The sequence below is a fragment of the Lynx canadensis genome, chromosome E1, assembly GCF_007474595.2.
Source record: "Lynx canadensis isolate LIC74 chromosome E1, mLynCan4.pri.v2, whole genome shotgun sequence".
In the NCBI taxonomy this organism is placed as follows: domain Eukaryota; kingdom Metazoa; phylum Chordata; class Mammalia; order Carnivora; family Felidae; genus Lynx; species Lynx canadensis.
The window spans coordinates 42,325,723-42,350,985 of record NC_044316.2 but is presented as its reverse complement, the minus strand read 5'-3'; the positions used below and the strand labels follow the sequence as shown (position 1 = coordinate 42,350,985).

The window sequence follows — 25,263 nt, the reverse complement described above, 5'->3', positions numbered from 1 at the left end:
AACTCTTCCATTAAAAACTCAAAATGAGCAGTCCCACCCGAGACTACACTGAGCCCTAATCTGCAGGATCAGCTAAGCGCAGGGGGTTTGCTTTATATTCTAGATAATCAATTTTCAAAGAATTAAAATAGCATAAAATGTTTTCCATGCCATCATGGCAAATTCCATCTAAGCTTTATTTTGTAATTCAGAAAGTCTTCCTGGTCTTAAATGCCTTGGGGTGATTATGAATATTAATTTTCCTCTCACAGCAAGCGGTACTGTAGAGGGAGAAGGCAACCTACAGCCACGTGCTGCCATTTCCGGTTGGAGATGTAGGAGCACTGGCGTCTAGACTTCATGACCTTATATGTGGACAAAAGTTACCTCCAGCCTTTCCTGGATCTCCCTGACTTCATAATCTTTCTACATCATCCTAAACTCTGTTCAGCTGTGGGACTTACCTCTGTGAAAAGGGTTTCCATGCTAGAAAGTGTGTCCTTCCCATGCTAGAAAGCCTACAGTGACAGCAGCCTCTTATCCTGGAATGTATCAAGCCCAACTTTTCAGGCCCAGAGCCTTCAGTTCCCAACTAGCTCATTCACTCTCACCTTGCCCTGCTCTGTGATAACTGCCTACACCCATCTGCCAGGCCTCTCAATGCCCCTGACGTAGGGAGACTACGGAGTCAGGTCTACCAAAGACTGGAGGTTACTTTAGTCCAAGGGTAAGGTCATGAAGTCAATATGCAAGTGCAACTCCTAGGTATTATCTTTTTTTTTTTTTAATTTTGTTTTAAGTTTATTTATTTTGAGAGAGACAGAGAGAGCGTGAGCAGAGGAGGGGCAGAGGCAGAGAGAGAGAGAGAGAATATCCCAAGCAGGCTCTGCAGGGTCAGCACAGAGCCTGACGTGGGGCTCGAACTCACAAAACTGTGAGATCATGACCTGAGCCGAAACCAAGAGTCAGAGGTTTAACCAACTGAACCACCCAGGCACCCCTCTAGGTATTATCTTAATGAGACACAGAATGCATAACATGAAAGAAAGACCAATAAAATTCAGAGGGGGGATAAGGTGAACTCCTTAAAACCAGATGCTCAGCAAAACCCTCAAGGCCATGGCAAAGAACATTAACCAGGAAGTCATTTATGGCCTAAAGAAAAAATTTTCCACTTAATAATTCAATGATGTTATCATATACAGGCCTATTCACAGCCTATAACAACTTTAAGTGGTTTTTAAATTCCAGACATACTCTCACTTCATTCTCAAGATTATATAAAGCATTATGAGGTTTAAAAGCTGGTTGATTTAGGAAACAAAGCAGTATCCCACTGTTGATACAATTTGTAAGTCCTCATTCATTTCAGCTTATGGAATGAGTTCCCTAGTTCCTGTCTATGAATTACCATAAAAAATATTTTTTCAAAAGTTCTGTGGATAAAAAAGGTCACGGTGAAGAAGTGCTGTGTATTAACCAACTTACTAAACACAGTTCCACGTAAGGAAAATAGAAGAGATTACTTCCTCCGACTTTAGAAATCTTTACAAGAATGCAAAATCACTTAAAAACTATCTTCCTGCTTTTGCTCTGCTATTCAGTGCAGACACTTCTGTGTAACCATTGCCTCACGGACCCCATTTTTGTGGAAGGATCTTAGACTGAGCACTTGTTCTGTTTTATGCATCACCAACATACATGTCTGACAAACTCTAAGACTCAAACTACAACCAGAGAGCAAACTTCATTTCCCTTGTACTGCCTTGAATTTGCACATGTACCTACTGAGCAACAATCCTGTTTCAACTTGTACGTCAAGCATACAGACAGATGAAGAACAAAGGGAAGTTAAAAGCGAGAAGAGTCATTTTCACTGAGCTGCCAGGTACCGAGCTATATCCATGAGAACACATTATGAGCTCACCATGGTCTTACAGTCAACAACCCAGACAGGATGACAATGGACTCAGAGAAGAGATTTCCAAAGAAATCCAAAGGGTTTCCAAAGGGTTAGTTTTCAAGCTGATTATAGCAATTTTAACTATTCATAAGAAACCAAGCTCAGAGGCCTTGTAAGTCTTCAAGAAGTGTCCTAAGAAGCCAATACCATTTCAGAGAATAGCTTCAATGTGGATTTGGGGAGAACCAAATCAGAGGACCCCACTGAAGCAGGCTAGTCCTTCTCTAAGAATTCAGCATCATTTAAAAAGGGACCTGAGGGCCATACCCAGTTGCTAGGCATCCCAGGACATCTAGGGATTCTGCAAATTGCAACAAATCTCAGAGAGCTCTCTAAACCTGCCAGTCACCTTAACACACTCCAAAGAGATGGGCCAGAACCACAGAATACAAAAATCAAAGTCCAACTTTGGCTTATTTGGTTCCAAAATAATGAGGAAAGAGTCAGTGAAATTTGCCTTCCTGGGGGAAGGGGGTCCCTACAATGGAAACGGACATAAGAGTTCACATAAAAATTTTAAAGTTTACATTCTAAAGTTGATAAGCTCAAGACCAACCCTAGTGAATATGGGATGAATTAGCAGAATTAGCCAGAACAGGGAAGACAGCAATCAAAAAATTAAAGGGGCGCCTGAGTGGCTCCGTCAGTTGAGCATCAGACTTCGGCTCAAGTCATGATCTCACAGTTGATAAGTTCAAGCCCCAGGTCAGGCTCTGTACTGACAACTAGGAGCCTGGAGCCTCCTTCGGATTCTGTGTCTCCCACTCTCTGCACCCCCGCCCCTGCTCATGCTCTGTCTCCCAAAAATAAATAAATGTTAAAAAAAATTATTTTTCAAATATCATTAAAAAGCATTTTTTTAATGGGGTGCCTGCGTGGTTCAGTCGATTAGGCGTCTAACTCTTGATTTTGGCTCAGGTCATGATCTTACAGTTTGTGGGACTGAGCCCCACATCAGGCTCTGGGCTGACAGCACGGGAGCCTGCTTGGGATTCTCCCTCTCCCTCTCTCTCTCTCACTCTGTCCCTCCCCTGCTCGTCTCTCTCGCTCCCTCTCAAAATAAATAAATAACCTTAAAATACATATCTTTTTAATTTAAGTAGGCGCTGTGCCCAACACGGGGGCTCGAACTCATGACCCCAGATCAAGAGTTGCATGCTCTACTGACTGAACCAGCCAGGCACTCCAAGAAATGTCATTTTTTAATGAAGGCCAAGATATTCTCAGTTCAAACACAGAAACCCTACGGATGCTCTGGTATAAAGTCAGAGCTCAGGGAGGGAATAGAGAACGAGCCTTAGTGCTGATTTCTAGAAACAGAATGCAGTGCCAGGATGTATGAGTGGGTGGGAGGGAGGGGCAGGCTGACAAATGAGCAGCAGGAGCACAGAACTTCCAGATAATGCCACAAACAGGAACGGTTCATAATGCAGGCCCCTTCTCCATCCTGGGTGGCAGGAATGACAACATCCACTCAAAATCCACACAAAGTGGGTGACAAAATCCACTCAAAGGTGTGTGGCAGGAGGGAACAGAAAGCTGTTCTTGTGGGTGACTGCAAGCTCAGCCACCAGCGCTGGAAGAAATCTCAGGGCCACCAGGCTTAACTTGCTGTTTACAGGAGAGGAAACCAAGGCCCAGAGACATAAGACAAACTGGTCATCAACTAACCAACTGGTACCCAGGGACGAGCCACCAATCTTGAAAGACTCGGACCATTCCTTCCCAAACACTAGAGTCTTGTTTCTATGGGAACTTATGTGAGACTCCTCCAAAGCCAAAACACCATTTCATCACCCAGGGCCCTAAAACAAATTTCTGTGGATCAGAGGAGCACGTATTAAAGGCAAGGAGGAAACTGAGCCCTGCTTTATTTAGAAAGCCTCCTCTGACTACCCTAGCTCTCACTGATATCTAAGATTATGATCTCCCAAACAACTTAATGCTCTACATATAATGTGTTGCTCCCTACCTTCCCAATAAGATTAAGAATTTCCTGAGCAAGGGATATCTTATACAGCTGCTTCCTACAGCACCTCCAGTCGTGCCGAGTGCAGTTAACAGTTCAACAAATGATGTGCTTGACTGCTGCTTTCCAGCATAACAGACTAAAATAAAACCCTGAAAAGCTAGAGCCCAAAAGAGGGTCAGCAAAACATCTCCAGTAATGTTTCCATAGAACAGCTGTGTTAATATTCTATGAAAGGAGCAGAGACGCTGTGCTCTTTTGAGCCACTGGTTGAGATTTTAAACAATCGACTTTCTTATTAAATTATCAACTTCCTTATTTATCATCTTCTCCCTCCTTCAGATCTGTCCTATTCCTAGGAAAGTTAAAACAAGAAAGTGCCAGTGAAACTGTTTCAAATGGTTCCAAGGTCTTAAGCACAGACCATGGGTTTAGTTTTCACCAGGAGAGCAAAGAAAAAAAGAGTTCAGAAAATAAAATTCACAACTTTTCGTCACTTACTTTCTACCCCTAAAAACTGGAAGTTAATTCTTTGGGCCAAAATTCAAAATTTCCACAGAAACCTATTAAATAAACCCTAGCCTCTAGTATTCTTTTGATTCTACTTTTGGATCTCAGGAAATCCTTCCGCAAATCAATTTACTTACGAGGTGTGATATGTTCACCAGTAATCCTGTTGGTACTCAAAAGGCCCACGAGGTGAATGAAGTGGCATACGAGGGCACCCGAGAAGAAACCACACGGCATGACTCACTATCAAATGCCTATCCTCTGCACTGCTGTGGCTGCAGGCAACACCCCAAACCCTGCAGAGTCCCACCAATCAGTTATTTATATAGAGAACTGCCTGTGAATCCTAGATGATGGGAAAAGTTGACACACTTTAGCGCTGCCATCAAGGTACTCCAGGAGGCCTGTGAAAAGAACAGCAGGTTGTACGAAGAGATTACAAAAATTGCTTGCACTGCCATCCTCGGCCCTTCCCGGGACAGTTAGCCAGAATTTTAAGGGTGAACGAGCCAGTTCCTGTCATGGAGGTTAACTGGTTTCTTTAGGGGTCACAAAAGCTCTGAAATACTAAGCTGTTTAGAACAGGATTGAGAGAGAAGTGTAAATTCCACATCCTCTGGGTTGCTTTGGTGAGCCAGACTGTAACCTGGCAACTCCAAGGTCGAATCAAATGCTGTTCAGAGATCACTTTCAGTAATTTTCTGAGCAATGACTCAATGCTGGCAGAAACTTCACCCACTAGAATGGCCTCTGCAAGAGATACTCATCCATTAAGAAGAGTTTAAAGGGGCCGGCCATCTCCATCACCAACGGGATCCTTAGCCTGGGAAAGTCCACGGGTTGCTGAATGGACCCAAAGACAGGACTCACACTGCCGCAGAGTCAGGACGCAGAAACCAAGGCGGTGGGGGAAAGAAATCCAGCAAGTTCAGAATGGATCCTCCAGGGGTGTCAAAGGAAGCAGAGAAGCAAATCTCAAGCGCCACTACAAAAGCTAAATCAGTGTTTGTAAGTGAAGTCTGTTATGACATAATCCATGGAGAGGGCTTAGTGCAGTGACCAGCGTCCACAGATAACATTTATCAAACACTTAGCAACAGTGAAACCCCCTCAGCTGTCTCTCAAAGTCAGCAGCAGCAGAAAAAATTTTCAACCAAGAACTGACCCTGGCGAAGAATTTTATTAGTTGGCTTCTTTTTTGTTGCTGCCATTGCGGCTGCTCTCACTAGAGAACATCATGTTTTGTGTTGCCTTAAATGCAACAATCCCAACAGCACCTTCCTTGAGGAATCAGAAGAGGCGCCTGCAGGGTAGAGATTTCCGACAAGGTTACAGAGAAGAAGTCAAGGAGGTCCTCCTAAAGTTATTACATCTATGGCCCCCAAATCTATGGAGTCTGCAGGCGAAGGATTAACTGCAGATTTGGTAAAGCTGGGAAATTTCAGAGTGAGCACATGAGTTAAACAATGTGAAAAATCAGCAAAACTGGTCTGCCACCAGCAGCAGTCTCCCTGAAATAGGCTCTCATTTACTTTTCATTTCTTCTGCTTTCCAGTCTCTTCTCTTTGAAGCAGCCCTTGATTAGTTTCTTTTTTAATTGCCACTTAATTGGGAAATAAAATTAGAACACTTATTTGATATCAGTGATGAGGTTTCTCTTTTCATTTCTGCTTTGATCTAGTTTTGAAAAACCAAAAGCTGAAGGGAGAAATTACGAAAAAGGGACCTAAAAGACTTCTTGTTTCCAAGAGCTAGATGCAGCTACAGGCCATCAAATAAATATGGAAAGAACCACTCTCGGAGAATCTGAAGAATAAAACAAAAGCAAGAGAGGCTGGCTTTATGGCATTTCCTTGCAAAAAGCCCTCTGTTTTCTCTTAAGTTTCTTCGTAAGGGATAACAGCTCAGGACCAGTGAGGGAAACTTACAAGAACTCATCTCAACCTGTCCCCACGGAGAAAGAAAGCTGGACAAGGAAAGAGACATCCCTTATCAAAGGGACAACTTACCAGCATTTCAGAGGTATCAATGACACTGCAAAAGAAATCCTAAAAGAATCCTAGGAACAAAATATCAAAGTCCTTTCCTGTTCCAATCATCCAAATAAACTTTACTTGTTTGTTAACCCAAAACTAAAATCTAATGCTAGCTGATAAGGTTTATCCTTTAATAACAATTCTTGGAAAGCCTTTCACTAAAAACAAACAAGCAAATTAAATCATACAGATGAACTGTCAACTGCAGGGGGGGATACAGCATTAAGATTATCTTTAGCCTGACTCTTCTCTCGATTGCTCAGGGTAACTTATGTCAGGCAAGTAACTGGGGAGGAAATGCTGCCTACCTTTGTCGAGTAGATTTTTAAAAACATAGCTGATAGAAAAACTGCAGACACATATAGATATATACGTATACCTTACATGTAGGCATGTGAACACACATTTGTGTTTCAATGCATATGTGAAATTAATACTCATCAAATGTTTATTTATAAATTATGGAAAAAACACATAATAAGAAAAGTGAAGAACTAAGTTTATATACAAAGGGACACAAGATACTAGCATGTCTGTATTTCCTATTATTCCAGTGCCCGAACGTAGCTTATTTCATTACTGTAAAGTACCGTGAGCCCTTTCTAAAAGGAAGGCCTAAGAAAATGATTAGTTTAAACTATCATTAACTTTTATTGCATATTGTATTTAAGACTCATTAGCATCGAAAGGAGGTGTTCCCCTTCAATTTTTACATCACTTTTGAAAGCATTTTAAGTGATATTAAGTAAAGACAAGAAAAATTTCAAGAAGCCAAAACAAAAAACAAAAACAAAACAGTGGAAACTTTCCAGGGCAAATGAGAGGATCCCTGATTTCTGTAAGCAGTTCACAGAAAACTGTCGTAAAGCTTACAGTGAGACTGATTTGGGGAAAGAAAGTGTGTATGTAAGAAAAATCTGACACTCTTCCCCTCAGAGAGGAGAAATTCCACTAACATTGAGCCATGATTTTAACATTTGCCATTTGTTCATTCAGCAAATACTCACTAAAGCCCATTAAGTGCCAGGCATCTCAAAGATATGGTCCCTGTACTCAGGCACCTTACAGTCAGGTGAGGCAAGGACTGGACACATGTTATTTAACTGCTGTTATAAAAGCTACACACACACACAAAAAAACCACCACGTACACAACAACAACAGGGTATGGGATAAGAGCACAAGCTGGGGGAAGGAGGACGGAGAAGATACGAAGAAAGAACACGAGGGAGGGGCAAAGCTGCATTCTGGATGTTATCTCATTTAATCCCTACAACTGGAGGTTAAGTAACTTTCCCAAGGTTACAGGTCAAGTGTCAGAACCAGGCTTAGAACCCAGGTATGAATGACCCCAAAATCCATGCTTTTCCCACTGTGCCACACTGCTTCTTCCCAAAATCATTTCCTCTGACAATTAATAAGAAAATATTGACTCCTCAGATTCAAGACCTCAGATCTGACCTTAGATTCCAAGTGTCAGAAGTAGGCTGTCCTCCAAGCTAGGTCCTCTGTTTTTCACCTGCCACCTCCAAACTCATTTACACAGACCTCTAGATTTGGGATGCTAATAAATTTGTTCACCCAGACCATATATGTACGTGCAACAACAATAACAACAAAACACCGTCAAAGTTCTTTTTTAAGGTTACCTCTTTGTTGTACTATAAATAAAACAGAACTTTCTGTCAAACAGTTTTGCAAAGTGATTCACAGATCATAGAGAACTAAACCAATTAGAGAGCTATAGATGTTAGTCAGGGCAACAGTTTAGCAGAGAAAAATAAAAGCGACTATACACACAGCAAAGAAAAAGCCTTCTGAAATGACTTTTGAATTCAAGAACGCTCATCTATGATTAGGATTTCTACTCAGGAGGGCTGCACTTTCCCTTCTTCCTGTTCCTATTTCCTCTTTAAAAGCTTTCTTTTTTAGGAATCTCAAGTTTCAAGGCTTTTGTTACATTATATCTGTTGTGAGTTATAGCAAAAGAACACACTCTTATAAAACCAGATCTAACAAACTTTCTTTTTTTCTACATTCTTCTTGTGATTTTTAATCCTGGTCAAAAAACAAAAGCTAGATCTTTTTAACCCCAGGATTCATCACAAGCAAATTGTAAACTACCTAAATAATCCTTTGTTCTTCCATCTCTACAAGGCAATAGATTTTTTTTTTTTTAAGTTTATCCAAAGATTTCAACCTTCTACTTTTACCTACAGGATGACTGCTAATACTGCAAATGACATCATGGCTATGAAAATGGGACTACCATACACACACACACACACACTAAATCAGACCACCACAGACTCACCCAAAATTACACATAACTTTCCACTAAAAAACATATATGTAAATGTAGACAGACAGGGACAGAGTGAACTTCAGCACCAGCCACTGTAACAATATGAAGAAAGAAGGATGACAGGGTGTGGCTCATAAGAACAAAACCTGATTTGGAAATAGAACTCAACATTGACATGCCTGATGAATTTCTTCTGCCCAAGTAACAAATAGCTACTAGTAGGCAAAACTGTAAAGTACAGGAGATGCAGTATTAAACCCACTTCCAAGCCCCCTGACCAAGATACATCACTCAATTTCTTGAAGCTCTGAGGCTATTTCACAGAGTTAACAGAGGAAAGATCCAGGATCTAATTATATATTGTTCAGGAAACTTATGGATTATTTAGAACAACAGGCACCGAATACATCAAAACATTATCATACAGTAATTACACGTAGGGTTTTATAAGGTAAGTTTGTATTTTGAGTTTCTCCTGTAGTGATATTTTACAACATAATTATGGTTTGTACAGCCTGATTTATTTCCTCATTGAAGGTGAACTGCAGCGAAATGTTATTATTCGTTTATTGCTAATCACGTTGTTCACACACCTCTATAAGTAACGTTCCTTTGAACTGTTCTGTTACATTGACCCGTGTTGTGCATTGAAACCATCGTCCAACATGCTCTTTTCCCTGAATGCAGGTGAAGCACACGAGTGGAACATTACACAGAAGAACTTTTATATAATAAAAGTACTGAATGTCTCCGGCCCTTAATATACTGAGCACCCACCCTGGTAAATGACAAAGACAGCAACCAATCGCCAGGCAGGACCCCAACGTCTCAGCCAATAAGAATATGGGGGTGGGGTTACACTAAGCTCCCGGTGACTTCCCCGCACCCCAGAGACCCAGGTTGTGGGAGACTGGACGGGAATTGGACTCCGAGGATATCGTTACCCCCGGCTGTAGCTGTTGTCCTCCTCGTTCTCGCAGTCGCTGCAGTGCTCATGGCCGTTTCCGTTCCCTTCCATCATCTGCGGCAGCGGAGGTGCCGGCGGCTTCACTGCTGTCTCACTCTCGTCCGCCATCTTGAGTTGCGAGAGCCGGCCTCCGCGCCTCACTACATGGGGGGTTCCTATTGGACGAGAGGAACTTGCGGTATATTCTGGGTTTTGTAGTTTTTGGGGTGAAGAGAGACGTAACTGAGAACAGCTCATTCCCTAGAAACCGGAACAAGCTGGACTACAATACCCAGAAATCATGAAGGGAGGCTGTCCTGGGTGGGGGCCAGCACTATCCGGAAGTCCTGGGCGTTCAGCCGCGCTTTGAGGAAAGAAGGGCTCCAAGGTTGGCTGGGCCGACACTCTGCGCCGGGGCGGCCGCGTGGTATGCTGGGAGTTGTAGTTCGATGCAGGCGTAGGGTTTCGGGATGAGGCGCCAAAATCCAAGGTTTGACCTCAGCTTGCCCTTGCTAGTGCCTGGACCACAGGTGAGCCGTTATTGGTTGCCGTTAAGGACCGTTATCATTCCCGGGTAAGTAGTAAGGACTGAGCCCTGTGGGTGCTTACCCACCGGGAACCTGAATGCGTCAGGCCTTCTTGGAGAGCCTTTGCTTTAAGAAGCCAGGTTGGCTCCTGGCTGCCTTTCTTCACTCGACTCTGGGCGTCCCCTGGTCGTTGGTGGTTCAAGGCCCCTTGAGAAGTGGTGGATTGTGGTATGCGGAACACTGATCCTGAGTCAGGAAACCTCACTGCTCCGTCAAGCTTTGCCGCCTCTTGGCCTCCAGGTACTGGTCTCCACGAAGCTTACACTGTAGACCTTTCATTCTCCACCTCTACTCTCTAATGAGCCTTTACATGCCAGAGTCTGTATTTAAGGCTTTTCGTACATCTCATGTAATCCTGTCATCAAGCCTAGAATGTGCATTGTATTATTATCTCCCTTTGGCACAGAGGAAGAAATGTAGCCCAGATTGGTTGGTAAATGGTAAACAATCCCATAGCAAATAAGTGGCAAAATCAGTATACAGATTTGGATCTGTCTGCCCTTAGGCCCTCTGAATTCTTTACCACTGCAAAAGCCCCATTGTCTGATACAGTTATTAGAAAGTAGTTGTAAAATTTGGGGACGCCTGGGTGGCTCAGTCGGTTGAGCGACTGTGAGTTCGAGCCCCGTGTCCGGCTCTGTGCTGAAAGCTCGAGCTCGGAGCCTGGAGCCTGCTTCCGATTCTGTGTCTCCCTCTCTCTGCCCCTCCCCCGCTCATGCTCTCTCTCTGTCTCAGAAGTAAATAAACATAAAAAAAAAGAAAGAAAGAAAGTAGTTGTAACATCTTAATCTATTTTTAGCATTGACTGAACTGAATGCTTCAATCCCTTGGGTCTCACCCCTGTGATTGAGTAATTGCACCTGAACCTTGAGGCCAGCGCCCAAAGATATGGTTCCCATTTCTAGAGATCACCCGTGCAGGTTGGATTGTGGGTTGTAGGGGAAGGACATGTTCTTATCATCAGAGGGTTCCATGACCAAAAAAAAAAAAAAAAAAAAAATGATCTTTGCCTTTGGGAAACTCTTCAACATGGAAAGAGGGATGAAGTGGGAAGAAACACTTCCCATCTGACTCAGGGAAACCAGACAAAAGAGAGATAAATATTGTCAGTTCTTCATTTTTCTCAGTGGCAAGAGCAGAAGTGAATATGGTCCAAAACAACAGATAATCTCCTCATTTATATCTGACTTTAGAAGGGAAAGACACCCGCTCAGACTGAGAGTTGTCACCCACGCTCATCTCTCCAGGACCAAGACTGCTGTCAATATGATGTCTTGTACGCAGCTGCAGGCCAGAGGAGGAGGTCAAAGATAATAATAACGAAGACTTACATGTGTTAGATGGACTTAACGTCTAAGTGTTTTATCTATTTTAACTCATGTGATCTTGTAAAGTAGGTAGGGAAGGGGACTTTAAGAAAATTGGGCTTGCCAAAAAATATATATATGTGTGTGTGTGTGTGCGTGCGTGTGTGTGTGTGTGTGTGTATGTATATCACATCACAGTGAGACCTAGTGGCAGAAACAGAACCCAAATCTAGTATTCTAATTCCCAATCCTGTATTTTTTCTCACAGATATGCAGAGGTTGAACGAAAGCTATAAAACATGACCAAGGAAGAGTGATTATAGGGTCCACTGTGGACCCTGTCATTCTTATAGTTCAGAGCTTAAGAAAGACACTGCCTTATATTTTACTGCAAACTGAGCAGATTTTGTTCGGTGGAGAGCTTTCCTGGGAGGTAGACAGGCAATGGGATTGTCCACGCTCAGAATGCAAATACCAGTCCAAAGTTCTGGAATCCAGCACCTCTGAGAATTTCAGAATTTGAGAGCACCTGAAATGCATTTATTTCCTCTCTCTCAGGATCTTTAGTTAGAGTCCTCACTTAGATTTTGTAGGGTCCATTATTTCTCCATAATAAAATTTAAATGTTACGTTTTTGAAAAGAAATTGAGGGGCGCCTGGGTGGCTCAGTTGGTCAAGCGTCTGACTTCAGCTCAGGTCATGATCTCGTGGTTCGTGAGTTCCAGCCCTGCGTCGGGCTCCGTGCTGACCACTTAGAGCCTAGAGCCTGCTTCGGATTCTGTGTCTCTGTTGCTCTCTGCCCCTACCCCGCTCGCCCCCACGCTCTCTCTCACTCTCTCTCAAAAATAAACATTAAAAAAAATTTTTAATAAAAAAAAGAAATTGAGTACATGTGATACTTTTTAAAAATGACCACTTAAAACTGAATATTGCCACATGTGATTTTTTTAGTCACATTGGAACAGAATGATCACTAAGAGCAGTGCAGGGTGGAGTGTCCTAAATTGGGTCTGTGGGTCATTTCTTGGGATTCCAAGAGGTCTCCTATTTGTTCCTCTCCACTGCCCCGTAACAGAGAGCCTTCCACTTTCAGACAACTCTCATTGGTGGAAACTTGGCCAAGTTCTGCCTTAGGAAATTATGTGGAAGCATGCAATCCTGTGTCCCTCTAGATAATTTTGTTACATATTCTTCAATTAATGCCTGGTTCCCTAAAATTCTTTTTTCCAAGGTAAACATTCCCGGCTCCCTGAGTGCCTCATCAGATTAAAATAGCAGGCTTCTCCCATCTAGCTGTGGTGGCTCTTCCTATCCTCCCCATTCAGGCAGAAGCATTATACAAAGGCAGTGGGGTGCAGCAGGGCCCAAAGGGTGGCCGAAGAATGTGCCTATGAAACGCCACAAATTCTGGAATTTACTCCTACTGTGGATACCCCCGTCATCCCTTCACAGTTATTACTGGAGACCATAGAATATAGTGATTAAGAGAACAGGCTTCAGACTCCCTGGGCTCTAAATCCTGGTGCTACTTCTGCCTAATGAGTGACTTTAGGTAAGTCACTTACAACCTCCCTGAGTCTCAGTGTCCTTACCTATAAAATGAGACAATGCTGAGAAAACACTAAAGCGTCTAAGACAGTCAATACCTAATAAATGATTTCCCTTCCCGGGAAGTCAGCATGTCCTGTGATAACCAATTTTCTCATGATGTCCGTCACAGATCAAGGCCCTTGCTGTACTCCCAGCCTACCAGAGATCCGTTTCAACTAATGGGCCTAGGAGAGCCTGAGCCAGGTTGTGGTTCATTTATTCAACACCTCAGAGCGTTCACCACCTGTGAGTTCCATGGCAGGAACTAGAGAGTCAGGGATAGAACAACACAGTCCCTCTCCTGGGTTCACTCTACAAGTTGGCAGCTATTACAGACTGACAGTTGTGGCTCAGTGTAAGACAGTGGGAACACCAGATGTAGCAGGAGCCTGGAGGGACCCTTAACCTGGGGAAAGGGGTTCTGGACCCAAAAGACCACTGAGCTGAGTTTTCAAAGGAGACACAGATAAACGGGAAGGGCAGGGGCAGAGGGAGTCCAGCTGCCTGAGACCGGGATGCTTCTGAGGTACTGCAGCAAGAATGCTATGAGCATTTTGGAGGTTGAGACTGGAGAGGCAGTCAGGAGGTGGGAACAAGAAGGGACATGGATGCCATACTGAGGGAGTTGGGCTTTATCCTGAAGACTCTAGGAAGCCGCTGAAAGATTTTTTTTTTAATGTTTATTTATTTTTGAGAGAAGGGGGAGGGGCAGAGAGAGAGGGGACAGAGGCTCCGAAGGAGCCTCTGTACTGACAGTAGTGAGCCCAATGCAGGGCTCAAACTCAGGAACCGTGAGATCATGACCTGAGCTAAAGCTAGATGCTCAACTGACTGAGCCACCCAGGCGCCCCACCGCTAAAAGATTTTTAGCTGGGGAGAGAGAGAGGATCGAACTTTTATTGGATAAAGATCATACTAGGCAGCAGCCTGGCTGTCCTAGGGAAGGGAGTGCTTCTCCTCTGAAGAACAGAGCTGGTGGGCTCAGTCACGAATAAGGGACAGGGAGATGGTCTTTGGTAGCTTCCCGGCTCCTCTGGAGCTCACTTTTAGGAAGGGTACCCTTTCTTCCTATGACAGCCCCTGACACATGGGCCTGGAACACAGTGGGTCCAGCCTTCCGTGGCTTAAATCTGTGGGATTTAAGAGTAGCAGTCATTCCCTGCCCAGAAGACACTTACAGTGAGATTGGGAAAAGCAGGTGCAATTTGAAAACAAAATAACAAGGCCTGACTGGGTATGATTAAATGAGTTAGATAGATAAGTTAACTGAAGTTTGGGGTGGGGCAGGGGTGCAGGTCTCTGGAGTAGCATTGTTAGAAAAGGCTTCCTGGAGAAGGCAGACTTTGAGCTTGGCCTTGGAGGCAACTTGAGTGCTGGATCCTCCATTATAATTTCTGAGGGCTGTGTGGATCCACCCTTGAGCTGGAATCACAGCTGCAGTTTTACTTCTGTTTGTGTGGTTATACAGTTTGCAACCATTTCCCTGTGGTTCCCCCTGGAACAGGACACTGTTCCACGAAGGGAGAGAGTGCATTGGATTTTCCTCACCTCTATATCCCTTGGGCCAGCACGGAGTAGGCCCTCAATTAATATTTGTTGCATTACTTAATATATGAGTGGTGAGAAGGAAGGGATAAGAGCTTCAGGTGTGGAAACATTACAAGTAAAGGGCAGAGAACAGGAACACACAGTATGGTGACCTATTGTGTTCGGATGGTGCTTTATTGCTCACAGAATGTGCTAGCACACTATTTCCTTTGATCCCTATCATCAACGGTCTTGTTTGATGCTGTGCAATGAGCAGGGCAATTGTTATTCCAGTTTTACAATGAGAGAACAAGAAGTTCAAGGATTTGTCCAAAGTTTCACTGCTACTTAGTAGGAATTCAGACTTGCATCTGGTGTTTTAACATGAAGTCTGGTGCAATAACTAAATCACTTTCCTCCTGGGTTTTTCTCAATGGAGAACATACAGTAGGACATATGTCGAGAGGGGGTCCCCAGGGGCCAGGTCACAGAAGGCCTTAAGTTTCAGGCTAAGAAGTTTGGACTTTATCTTGCAGCTGGTGACAACCTATGAGAGTTTTTTTTTTTTAAGCTGTTTAATAAAGAATAAATATTAATGGTATTTGTAAGGTATGGTATAAATCTAATTGCATATTAATATTTATTTAAAATAAACATACAGAAAGTAGTTTAATTTCAAGAACCAAGAGTCAAAGACCCAGGAGTCAAAGGAGTCATCTCTCTTGGACTCAGAGGGTTGTTCATCAAACAACTTGAAGTGGTACTATATTCCATGCATCATGCTTAATGCCAAGGACACAGAGGTGACGGAGATACAGGTCATTGTCAGGATGAAGTGAGACCGTGTAAGCAGCTAGAGCCACTTTATTATTGCCATCCTGAATAAAGGAGGATATGTGCTTGAGCTGAAAAAAAATCGTTGATGGCATCACCTCCCGACAGCCAAGGTGGAGCTTCAGTTTCAAGATTGTGCCCGAGTTGAAGCCCCTGCAGCATCCTTCAACTTTTCCTGTGGGATCATCTCTGCAGAGATGAAGAGCAGAGATGAAGCTACTATTGGCCCATTGAACCACAAGGATGCCTACTTAAAAGAGAAGCCCCTGGCCTGTATGCCAATAGATCACAATACTGTAAGGCAGTATCTGGGAAAAGCAGGATCATCTATAAGGGGTTCCTAGCAACATGCTCCAGGAAGAACTTGATAATTTGAAAGAGTGAAGGCATAGTCCTATCCCTATCATTGCCATGGCAGCCATGATTAATGATGGGAGTCTGTGTAGTCCTTGGATGTGTCGGGAGTAGGGGAAAAGTTGAGAACCACAAAGCCAGGGTATCTGTAAATTGTTTGGTTCAGGAAGGGAACAGGGCCATTAGATCTGGCCCTATGGAATAGGAATTAGAATTGTTCTGCCTGACCCCATGGATTAGAACAAGGGGAGATATTGTATTACCTAAGGAAAAACTTTTAGTGTCAGGACTGGACTTCAAAGACATCATGAAGTTACCTTGAAAGACAGTTCCCTGACACTGGACATGGCTAAGTATAGACCCCAGAGATGATGTGGAGGAGATTTCAAACACTGGATTGGTGTTTGAACCAAAGGGGCCCTTTGATCATGAGATACAATCCTATTTATTAGGTGATGGTGACATTAGGGAGAAGGGTGTCAGAGACTGGAGTAGTCATAGAAAAATGTTGAATTACTTCATTCTTCAATGTATCAGATTCCTACTGTGCTGGGCACGGTTCTAGGCGCTTGGGGATATTTATTGGTGGTGGAAATAGACAAGATTCCTACTTTAAAGGAAGCAGAGAGTAGAGGTACAGTTTATAGAGAGAGGGAAAGGAAGCAGGGTAATTAAGGACCCACCGATATGTGAGGCACCATTAGATGTTTTTATGTATTTTCAATGCTTTCAACAAGTATAGCAGCGATCATTATACTTTAGTCGAGTAAGTGACTTGCTAGGCTTGTTTGTACAGAATGAGCTCTGCAACCAACTGACACTGTAAGAAAGCAAATGGATTAACCTATAAAAATCAGTTTCCTCTTGTGTGAAATGGGGATGGTGACAGTACCCACCTCAAGTATTGTGAAAATTCAACGCTCTAAGGCCTCTAGAGGGCTCTTAAGGAGGCTGAAGTTTGGAGGTGCTCAGTTAACTGCCGCAGCCATTGCCAGAGGTTGCGCAGCTAGTGATTGCCAAGGCCTGACTTTGGACTAGTACTTTCGGGGTTATTTTCCTCGGCTTGGGAGGACTCTGGCTCCAACAGAACAGTAACCCTAAGGTTCCCACCCGGCCCAGCACTCCCGGACGGTGCTACTTCCCCGCCTACCCCTCTCCAGACCCGCCCACCCCCTTCCGCCGGCCGGACGTCCGGTCCACGTGCGCGCCCTCCCAAGGCCCCGCCTGCCCGCCGGGAGCCACCCAGTAAGCCCCTCTGAGATTGGGCGAGCGACGGCGGCCCAGGCCGGGTCAGAGGCCTCGGGTACGTAGCGCGCCGCGCGGGGTGGGGTGGAAACGGCCGTGCCCCGGGGAGTGGGTGGGCGGGACGGTGGCGCCCCGGGGCTGGTTTGTTCTTTCTGGCTCAGAGAGCTGAGTCCACCCCCGAGACTTGTCCCGGCGCCGGGCCTGGCTCTGGGCGCTCAGAAGTACCGCCCCAGGCTCCCCGGGCGTGCTGCGCGATGGGGCAGACAGTACGCGCCTTCCCCCCCCCCCCCAAACCTTGGCGACAGTTTGTTGAGCACGTACTGTGTAGCAGCCCCTGGGTCAAGCACTTCTGCATCCATGACTCGTTGCCTTGGCAACAACCGTACTAAACAGGGTGCTGTTTACATCTGTGGCGATGAAGAAAGGTTTACAACTAAAATTGTGGCAGAGATTGTGGTTTCAAACGCAGGTTCAGTCCAAAGTCACTACACTTCAGAACTTGTGGTCAGACCTGTTTGATTTTTGAATCCAGCCTTTGCCCCTTCCGGTTATGTGAACTCGAGTAGCGTTCCGACTGCCAGTTTGCGCATCTGGGAGCGGGCGGAATGAAAGTGCTTTGCTGGGTAGCTGCTGTTTTGCTGAGTGATCACCTCCACTTTCCTTTTCCGCGGGAGGCTGGACTGGGTATAAAGTTTTAGGGAAGATTCCCCTCACCCGCACACCAGGCCTGGGTGGCATGGTGGATTCCCACTCATTCACTTGTAAAGAGGGTGGCCTGGCTTCCTGTTTTTCTTTCTACGCCTACTTCCCAGTGGAGACCTTTGTCATTGAGTTAGCTTATGAAGTTTTCTTCCTCTCTTAGTTATGGGAAAATTATCACCCGAATGAATCTTGACATTAAGTCCTAATTTTAAAGATGAGGAAAAATAGAAGCCTTGAATACGGGTTTTCAGCGTCTTCCTTCCTTCCTTCTTTCCTCCCTCCCTTCCCTTCCCTTCCCTTTCCTTTCCCTTCCCTTCCCTTTCCTTCCTTCCTTCCTTCCTTCCTTCCTTCCTTCCTTCCTTCCTTCCTTCCTTCCTTCCTTTGTTGAGGGGTGGTGATGGCTGATTTTACCTAAATAAATCAGATGGATTTGGCTGGGTGCAGACCTAGGTCTTGGGAAAGGCAAAATGCTAGAACTCTGGCTGATGAATACAAAGTAGACTGGCTGGTTGGGGTGGTTTTCTTTGAGCAGGGCCCTAAGTTCCCACCGGATTCTCTTATGTCTTGTGCAAGGTCTGAACCTGTCCTCCTGGGTAATATGTTTAAAGGGTTTTCAGATCCTTTCTTGGTGCCTTGCCTTAGGAGAAAAGATTAAGGTTGATAACTGAAGGCAGGCAAGCAGTGAACTTTTGGTTTGTTTTGGAAACTACCCACTGGCACATTTTCAGATAACTAAAAATTTTCTCTGAAAGTTTCAGTAGTTGCAAAGGATATGATTTCTGGTTAATTGTAAATATTGACACTTTAAAAATAAAACTGTTACACCAGGCATTTAAACCTGTGCAGTGGAATCTCAATACCATAGTGATTTGATTTCCCTTATCCTCTGGGGGAAAAAAAAATATACAAACCAGTTTTTATTTAACCTTTGAAATTTTACATTGTTATTTTTCTTCCTTGAACTTATATTTCCACCTAATTTCCTCCACAGAATTTTTTTCTCGTATGATAGATTTTGAAAGCCTTTGGTTTGTCGTCCTACATCTCTGCAACAAACAACAAAAAATATTTAAAACAGTTTTGAAAATTGTCTTGTGGTCATAATATTAAACAATTTCTTTTGACTTGAGTTTTTATAGTTGTAAAATACACAGTCGATCAAAACTGGTTTTGATCAATTGTCAAAAACCTAAGTTTTATTTGAAATGCTTCTCTTAATAAGCTGAGTAGAACTTTGTGAAGTTCATGTGTGCATCCATGTATATTTGCTAGAATGAGCAGAGATTTTATTCATGGCCGTAAGCACTGAAGAAGTCTGTTCATGTAAATAAATATGCAGGACTTGAAGGCATTTTGTTGTGGTAATATTACTTAATTCTTTGAACACCCTCTGAGTTATAGGCCAAAATATCACAGTGAGCTGTCATTGAAATCAGTTATTAATGACCTGCCGGCAGACAGTTCTTTTAGGTCCTCCTTTAACTCTATTGAAGGCAAAGATTTGGAAACCACCTGACTGAGCAGGAAGATTTATGTTGTGACTATGGGCAGGCACATATCCGCGTGAATACTGATGTTTCAAAGTGCTCCTGGATGGTGCCAGGGCAATTTTGCACTAGGGATAGTGCACCTTTGCAAGATTTGGCATGGGTGACTAGTTGTGCCTTTCTTTGAAACCTAGGAGATGGGGGAGGGTGAAAGGGGGACCTGGGAAGGGAGAGGATGAAGACATTCCAGAGCTGGTCTGCTTCCAGAGGAAGAGGCAGGGGGCATTCAGGTGGAAATTTATTCCTCCTAAACTGTGCCTTTGTGCCCCTTGGAAGAGCTTCATGCATGCCTCAGGGGTTCTCATTCCCCAGTGCGAAGATCGCCTAGAACTCTGATGGGCAAATTTCTAACTTCTTTTTAACTTCCATTTCTTCCCCTTTAGAATGGGAAAGAACCAGAGAACCTACTGGTTGTTGTGTTGATCAGACAAGATGAGGGATGTCCCTGGCACGTAGATGGTGCTCAAATGGTGGGCAGCTACTCTTATACTCTGCTTCCTGCCTGCTGGAAACCTCGCCTTCCTATGTACTCTCTGCCTCAGTTTCCTCATCTGTGAGCCCAAGAAATTGTTAGCCCAGAAATGTAGGGGTGGGAAGTGATGTGGAAAAGATTTTGTGATTCCCATAGTAGGCTTTCTGAAACAGGTATGCTCTTACTTTAAAATAGTTAATGTTGAGTTCCTGCTCACCTATGAGCTGGACATTTTCCTGCTGTGCTTTTTGTGTTCATTCAACAGATACTTTTTGAGGGTCTTCTACTTGTCAGGCCCTGTTTTCAGCACATTGGATACAGTAGTGCCAGATTCTGGGTAGAGGCAGATTACAATAAATGAACATGAAGATATGTAACATGTTGGGTGGTGCTAAGTTGATAGCTGCTGTGAAGAAAAGTGGAATGGTGAGGAGACTAGAGAGTGAAATGAGGGTGCTATTCAGGACAGTCTCTGATAGGGTGAGGAGGGAAGTAAGCCATGCAGCCCTCTGGAGGAAGACCTTTCCATCTGGAGGGAACAATATGTCCAAGGGCCCAAGGTGGGAGTGTGCTCGACATAGTCAAGGAACAGCAAGGTGGCCAGTGTGTCTGGAGGGCTGAGATCAGGAGGGGAGTGGTAGGACATGTCGGGAGAGATGCCCATGGCCATCCGGAAGCCCCTGTAGAACCCTATGAAGACTTGGCTGGTGCTCTAAGTGAGAGAGGAACCATTGGAGGGTTTTGAGCAGAGGGGTGAAATTATTGGACTTGGATTAAAAAATTTTTTTTGATGTTTATTTATTTTTGAGAGAGAGAGCTTGAGCAGGGGAGGGACAGAGAGAGAAGGAGACACAGAATCTGAAGCAGGCTCCAGGCTCTGAGCTGTCAGCACAGACCCGACGAGGGGCTGGAACTCACAAACTACAAGATCATGACTTGAGCCAAAGTCGGACGCTTAACCGACTGAGCCACCCAGCGTCCCCGGACTTGCATTGTTAAAGATTCACACTAGATACTGTATTGTGAATAGACAACAGTTGGGGAGCAAAGGTGGCAATAAGAGAATTTCTCTGAGACTACTGCAGTAATCCAGGAGCACAATGCCAGTGGATGGACCCTGTGGTGTCTAGCTGGGTTGTGCAGGTGCAGGGTGGGCACGGCCAGCAGGGGGCGCTAGTGAGCGGGATGAAGATTGTGAGCGAGGAGCCAGGAGGACACGAAAATTTTTGGCCTGAGCAACCAAAAGGGTGCAGGTGGAGTTGATTGCAATGACTGATGTGTCACACACGCTGGGGAAGATGAGGTGACTGTGACATACGTTACATCATTTAATCCTGATAAAACCCATGAGTAGTCATTATTAATCACGTTTTATACGCAAGGAAGTAAGCCCACAATGCTGAAGTTGCCCGAGGCCACACAGCTAGTTAAGGGACAGGGCTGAGACCCCAGCTGAGGCCCCCATGACTCTGAAGCCCGTGAGAGTTGGTCTTCCCTGTGATCCTTTTTCTGCATAAGCACCAGCATAGTAGTCCAGTGCAAACAGTCTCCCTGCCCACACATAAAAGCTCCCTGGACTGATGGTTTGTGCTTGGAGAGTGCTCGAGAAGAGTGACCTGTTCCCTCCCCTTCCCTTGGTGTTGGCAGAGGAGAAGGGAGAGGAGGACTTACCGCCAACACCTTCTCTTGTGGCTCCCTCCAGGTAATTGGCAGCTTGGAGGAGGTAGTGACTTAATAGGCCTAGCAGACGAGAACTTGGACTCAGGTTTAAACAGCAGCCTCTCACCAATAATGAAAGATTAGGAGTGGGGAAACCATAGATAAAAATAGCTCTTACTAGTTAACTGGAAAACAATATATTTTTGCAACCTCTGGTTCCATGAGAAAATAATTGGGTCCCAAGGCGGGGAATGACTCGTTTTCATGAATGATTATATTGATCATTGAAGCAAAATGGATACATCCCTTTTGGAAAGCGATTCGAAGGAGAAGTGTCTGGCAGGTCAGGCATGCCCAGTGTTAAATCCTGGGAGGCTGCAGGAGGAGGAGGAAAGGAGGCTGGAAGCTAATGAGGGAGCCAGGTCCTGGCCCCAGCACAAGCAGGTTGGGGCTGTTGATTGGGACACACAAAGAAACAGAACTTGCTTCCAACTTAAGTCCTGAGCTCTCCCAAGGGAGGAAAAAAAGAGTGTCCATTCAAGTATCAGTTTCTTATTCTGTTTAACCCATTGGGTGTTTTGTTTATTTCCTTTTTTTTACCCCCCCAGGAGGGATTTACTAGCCTCAAGCAGCATATTCTAATGGAAAAGGGAGCAGGCTGGGAGATTGATTCTAGCCTCCCCCTTGCCACTGACAGGAGAATGCAACCCCAAGTATTTTTTCCACGGAACCGTCCAGCCATTCATTCTATAAAGACTTTTCATACACTTTCTCATAACTAATAGGGAGCATGGGTGAGTGCTGGCACTGTTGTAAGCACTTTACATGTATGACCTCTTCTACTCTTCACAGGTACTCAGGGTGGGTGCCATTAGCTCCATTTTACAGGTGAAGAAACTGAGTCAAAGAATGGTCGAGTAACTTGAGCAGTATTACTCACCTGGTACATGATGGATAGACAGCAGACACTATGCTAGATGCCGGGGACAGAGGGGTACAAACGACATGGCGGGTGGCCTCGTGGAGCTTATTTTATCTAACACGTTGAAAACGGTCATACAAACACGATGGGTACAGGGAAGGAAAAGAATGGCGCAGAGAGAGGTCGGGGGCCTGATCTGAGTCGGCGGGTGGACAAGGCTGCTCTGAGTGGAACTGTGGTGCCTTCTCACTGCTTTCAGGTCCTCACTTTGACCTCCGTGGTCCTTACTGAAGACAGCGACCCCTATCGCTCTGGATATGCTCCCCGCTAACCTCACCACACACATTGTGAGCGGATTATTTACACCCGCTCCTCCCTCGGTAGCGTGGAGGCTTTGCTTGGAGGGGGCAGGCACTCTACTCTTGCTTTGAGTGGTGCCTGGGGCACTACTGGTGGTGGCAGGGGCAACAGTGTTGCACATGGAGGGAAAGAGACTGTGCATTGGGGGGCAGAAGGCCGGCGTGCAACAAGTTCCTTGATGGGGGGCAGAGAGGTCAAAGAGGGGCGGGCTAGGAGGCGAGGGAAGAAGGCAGTGAAGGGGTTTTGCTTGTTTTTAAGTTTGTTTATTTATTTTGAGAGAGCTAGTGAGCACGAGTTGGGGAGGGGCAGAGAGAGGGAGGGAGAGAAAATCCCAAGCAGGCTCGGCACTGTCAGCACGGAGCCCAATGTGGCGCTTCATCCCACAACCGTGAGATCATGACCTGAGCCAAAATCAAGAGTTGGACGCTTAACCAACTGAGCCACTCAGGTGTCCCAAAGGCAGTGAAGGTTTTAAGTGACGTGATCAGAAGTCCACTTTAAGCCATGACCCTGGCTGTCTTGGGAGAAGGTAGGCAGGGGACTGGAGAGTCAAGTCAAAAGGCCACTGCAGAGGTCTGGGCACAGGGTGATGGGACTTAGGTTCATAGGGTGGGGCCAGTGGAGTCAGAAGTAGGACTGGCAACCCAGGGCCATGGGTTTTTTTTTGTCTAGAGGCCCATGGAGAAGCCAGCAGCCCGCTCTCATTTTTCCCTAAGAAACACTGCCAGAGAAGATTCCAAGAGAGACTTTTTTTTTTTAAAGATTTTATTTTTAACTATTCTTTATACCCAATGTAGGGCTCGAACCCACAACCCTGAGACCAAGACTCACATACTCCACTGACTGATCCAGCCAGGTGCCCCAAGACTATTCCTCCTTGAATGTTTTTTTCTTCGTCTTCTCTAGGCTGTTGGGGCCCAAGAGGTAAAAAATGAAAGGCAGTTTTGGGGAACCTCAATGAAAGGGACCCCTCCCCCATTTACAGAGCACAATAGAATTTGATCCTCACTTCACAGGCTGCAGACCCAGCCTCTGTGACTCAAGTCCCTACCCTTTCCTTTACACCCTGCCATCTTTCCCCTGACAGGAAGAATGAGGGAGAAGAAAGGATTTGGTTGTGGCTCCCCTGGGGTTGGAGTCCTGCCTTGCTCATGAATTCAGGACTGGGATTACTTCCCAGAATCCAGCTTCCATGTCTCTTGTACTGGGCATTAGCTTTTCTCTGTTACCATGGGACTTGGGGTCGTCCTTCCTCTTTCAGCCAAGCCAGCTCTGGGAACAGCTTTTGGTATCGAGGAGGAGGATTCCCGGGCCACCAGCGGTCTTGTCAATCATTGGTCACCCAGGGCGAGTATCTATGGACTGCTCTGGGAAGTGCTGAACCACAGAAGGGAGGAAGAGAGCCCCAGTGTGCCTCACAGCCTCCCCTGGGGCTGATGCCCTGTTAGCATCAGCCCCTTACTTACAGGTTTGGAGACAGGATAGGGCAGGGGCAGACATTTGGGGGATGAGCTATTTGTTATTTATGGAGCACTTAACCACCCTGGGCCAGGCTGATTAGAAGGCTTATTGCAGTCACACAGCTTTATGGCAGAGTGCCGAGGGGCTGGGACCCAGGCTTCTCGACTTCCAGTCTATAACCTTCCATTTTAGCAGCGGTTCTGGTGCCCAGCTGGCTGGGACGCTAGGGTAGAGCCTGGGTTTCTGTCCCTTTTCTGAAGTTTCACAGGGGATTCAGATCAGGACCAGGTTTAGGAGTTGCTGTGAGGTTCTCACTGCCTGTGTGTAAATGGCAGTGGAATGAGGGGAAATAAGTGGATTCTGGAGAAGGACTTTTGAGCCAGAGCAGGAAGAGGGTCAGGAACACGGGTTAAAGAGGTGGTCACTTGTCGCTGGGTGCCTGGGGAGGAGCTACCAGACAGGTCTGGGTGAGACTCAGAGGCAGTCGAAACCTCAGCCTTCTTTTCCTCCTGGCTAAGCCTGGAGGGGTGCTCCCTGCCACACTCAGACGCATGCGCACACACATGCATGCACCCAGGCCCAGGGGGCGTACCACACGATGACTCTGGCTCACCTGCTGGTGCCGTGTTCTACTTGGCTGGTTTCATTTGTTACTGTCTCCCCCTCCAGTTTTCCTGAGAGGCAAGACCTAAGTTTTCCTTCGGTCACCTGAGAGTCCCCCGCGCGGAGCTGCAAAGCGCAGAGGTGCTCAGTCAGCGCTTGGTGAAGGAATGAGTTATGGAGGGGCTTACTGGACGGGAACAGCTGGTATTTGTCCGGCCCCTTTCAGCCAGGGGCCCACGGCCTCCCAGGGCATTTGCTCCTTCATCCCCTTGGCCTTCCTGACAGAGGCCAAGCAGCTGTTGGTCTGTTTCCACAGATGGTCATCCGAGGCACAGAGAAAGGAAGAGATTCATTAGGTTGCCCCAGGAGTCTGGGACAGAGCTGAG

At 45.4% G+C, this 25,263-nt stretch overlaps 2 protein-coding genes across 5 annotated transcripts in view; one reads left to right on the top strand and one right to left on the bottom strand.

The window, feature by feature from the left end:
- Positions 1–9,869, bottom strand: part of NMT1 (N-myristoyltransferase 1) — a 33,504-nt gene extending 23,635 nt beyond the window's left edge. Inside the window, exon 1 of the mRNA XM_030294784.2 lies at positions 9,706–9,869. Coding sequence (XP_030150644.1) covers positions 9,706–9,836 — 131 coding nt within the window. The 5' untranslated portion in view covers positions 9,837–9,869. The remainder of the gene's footprint in view (positions 1–9,705) is intronic.
- Positions 9,870–10,088: 219 nt separating this feature from the next.
- Positions 10,089–25,263, top strand: part of DCAKD (dephospho-CoA kinase domain containing) — a 27,177-nt gene continuing 12,002 nt past the window's right edge. The window contains exon 1 of one of the 4 annotated variants that reach the window (XM_032591089.1): positions 10,089–10,281. Coding sequence is in view for 1 of the 4 variants with exons in the window: in XM_030294789.1 (XP_030150649.1) it covers positions 10,465–10,534 (70 nt within the window). In the remaining 3 variants the exon portion in view is untranslated. Of the gene's footprint in view, positions 10,535–17,106; positions 17,210–25,263 lie in introns of those variants that run through there. The other 3 variants (XM_032591090.1, XM_030294789.1, XM_030294788.2) reach the window with 3 other exon arrangements.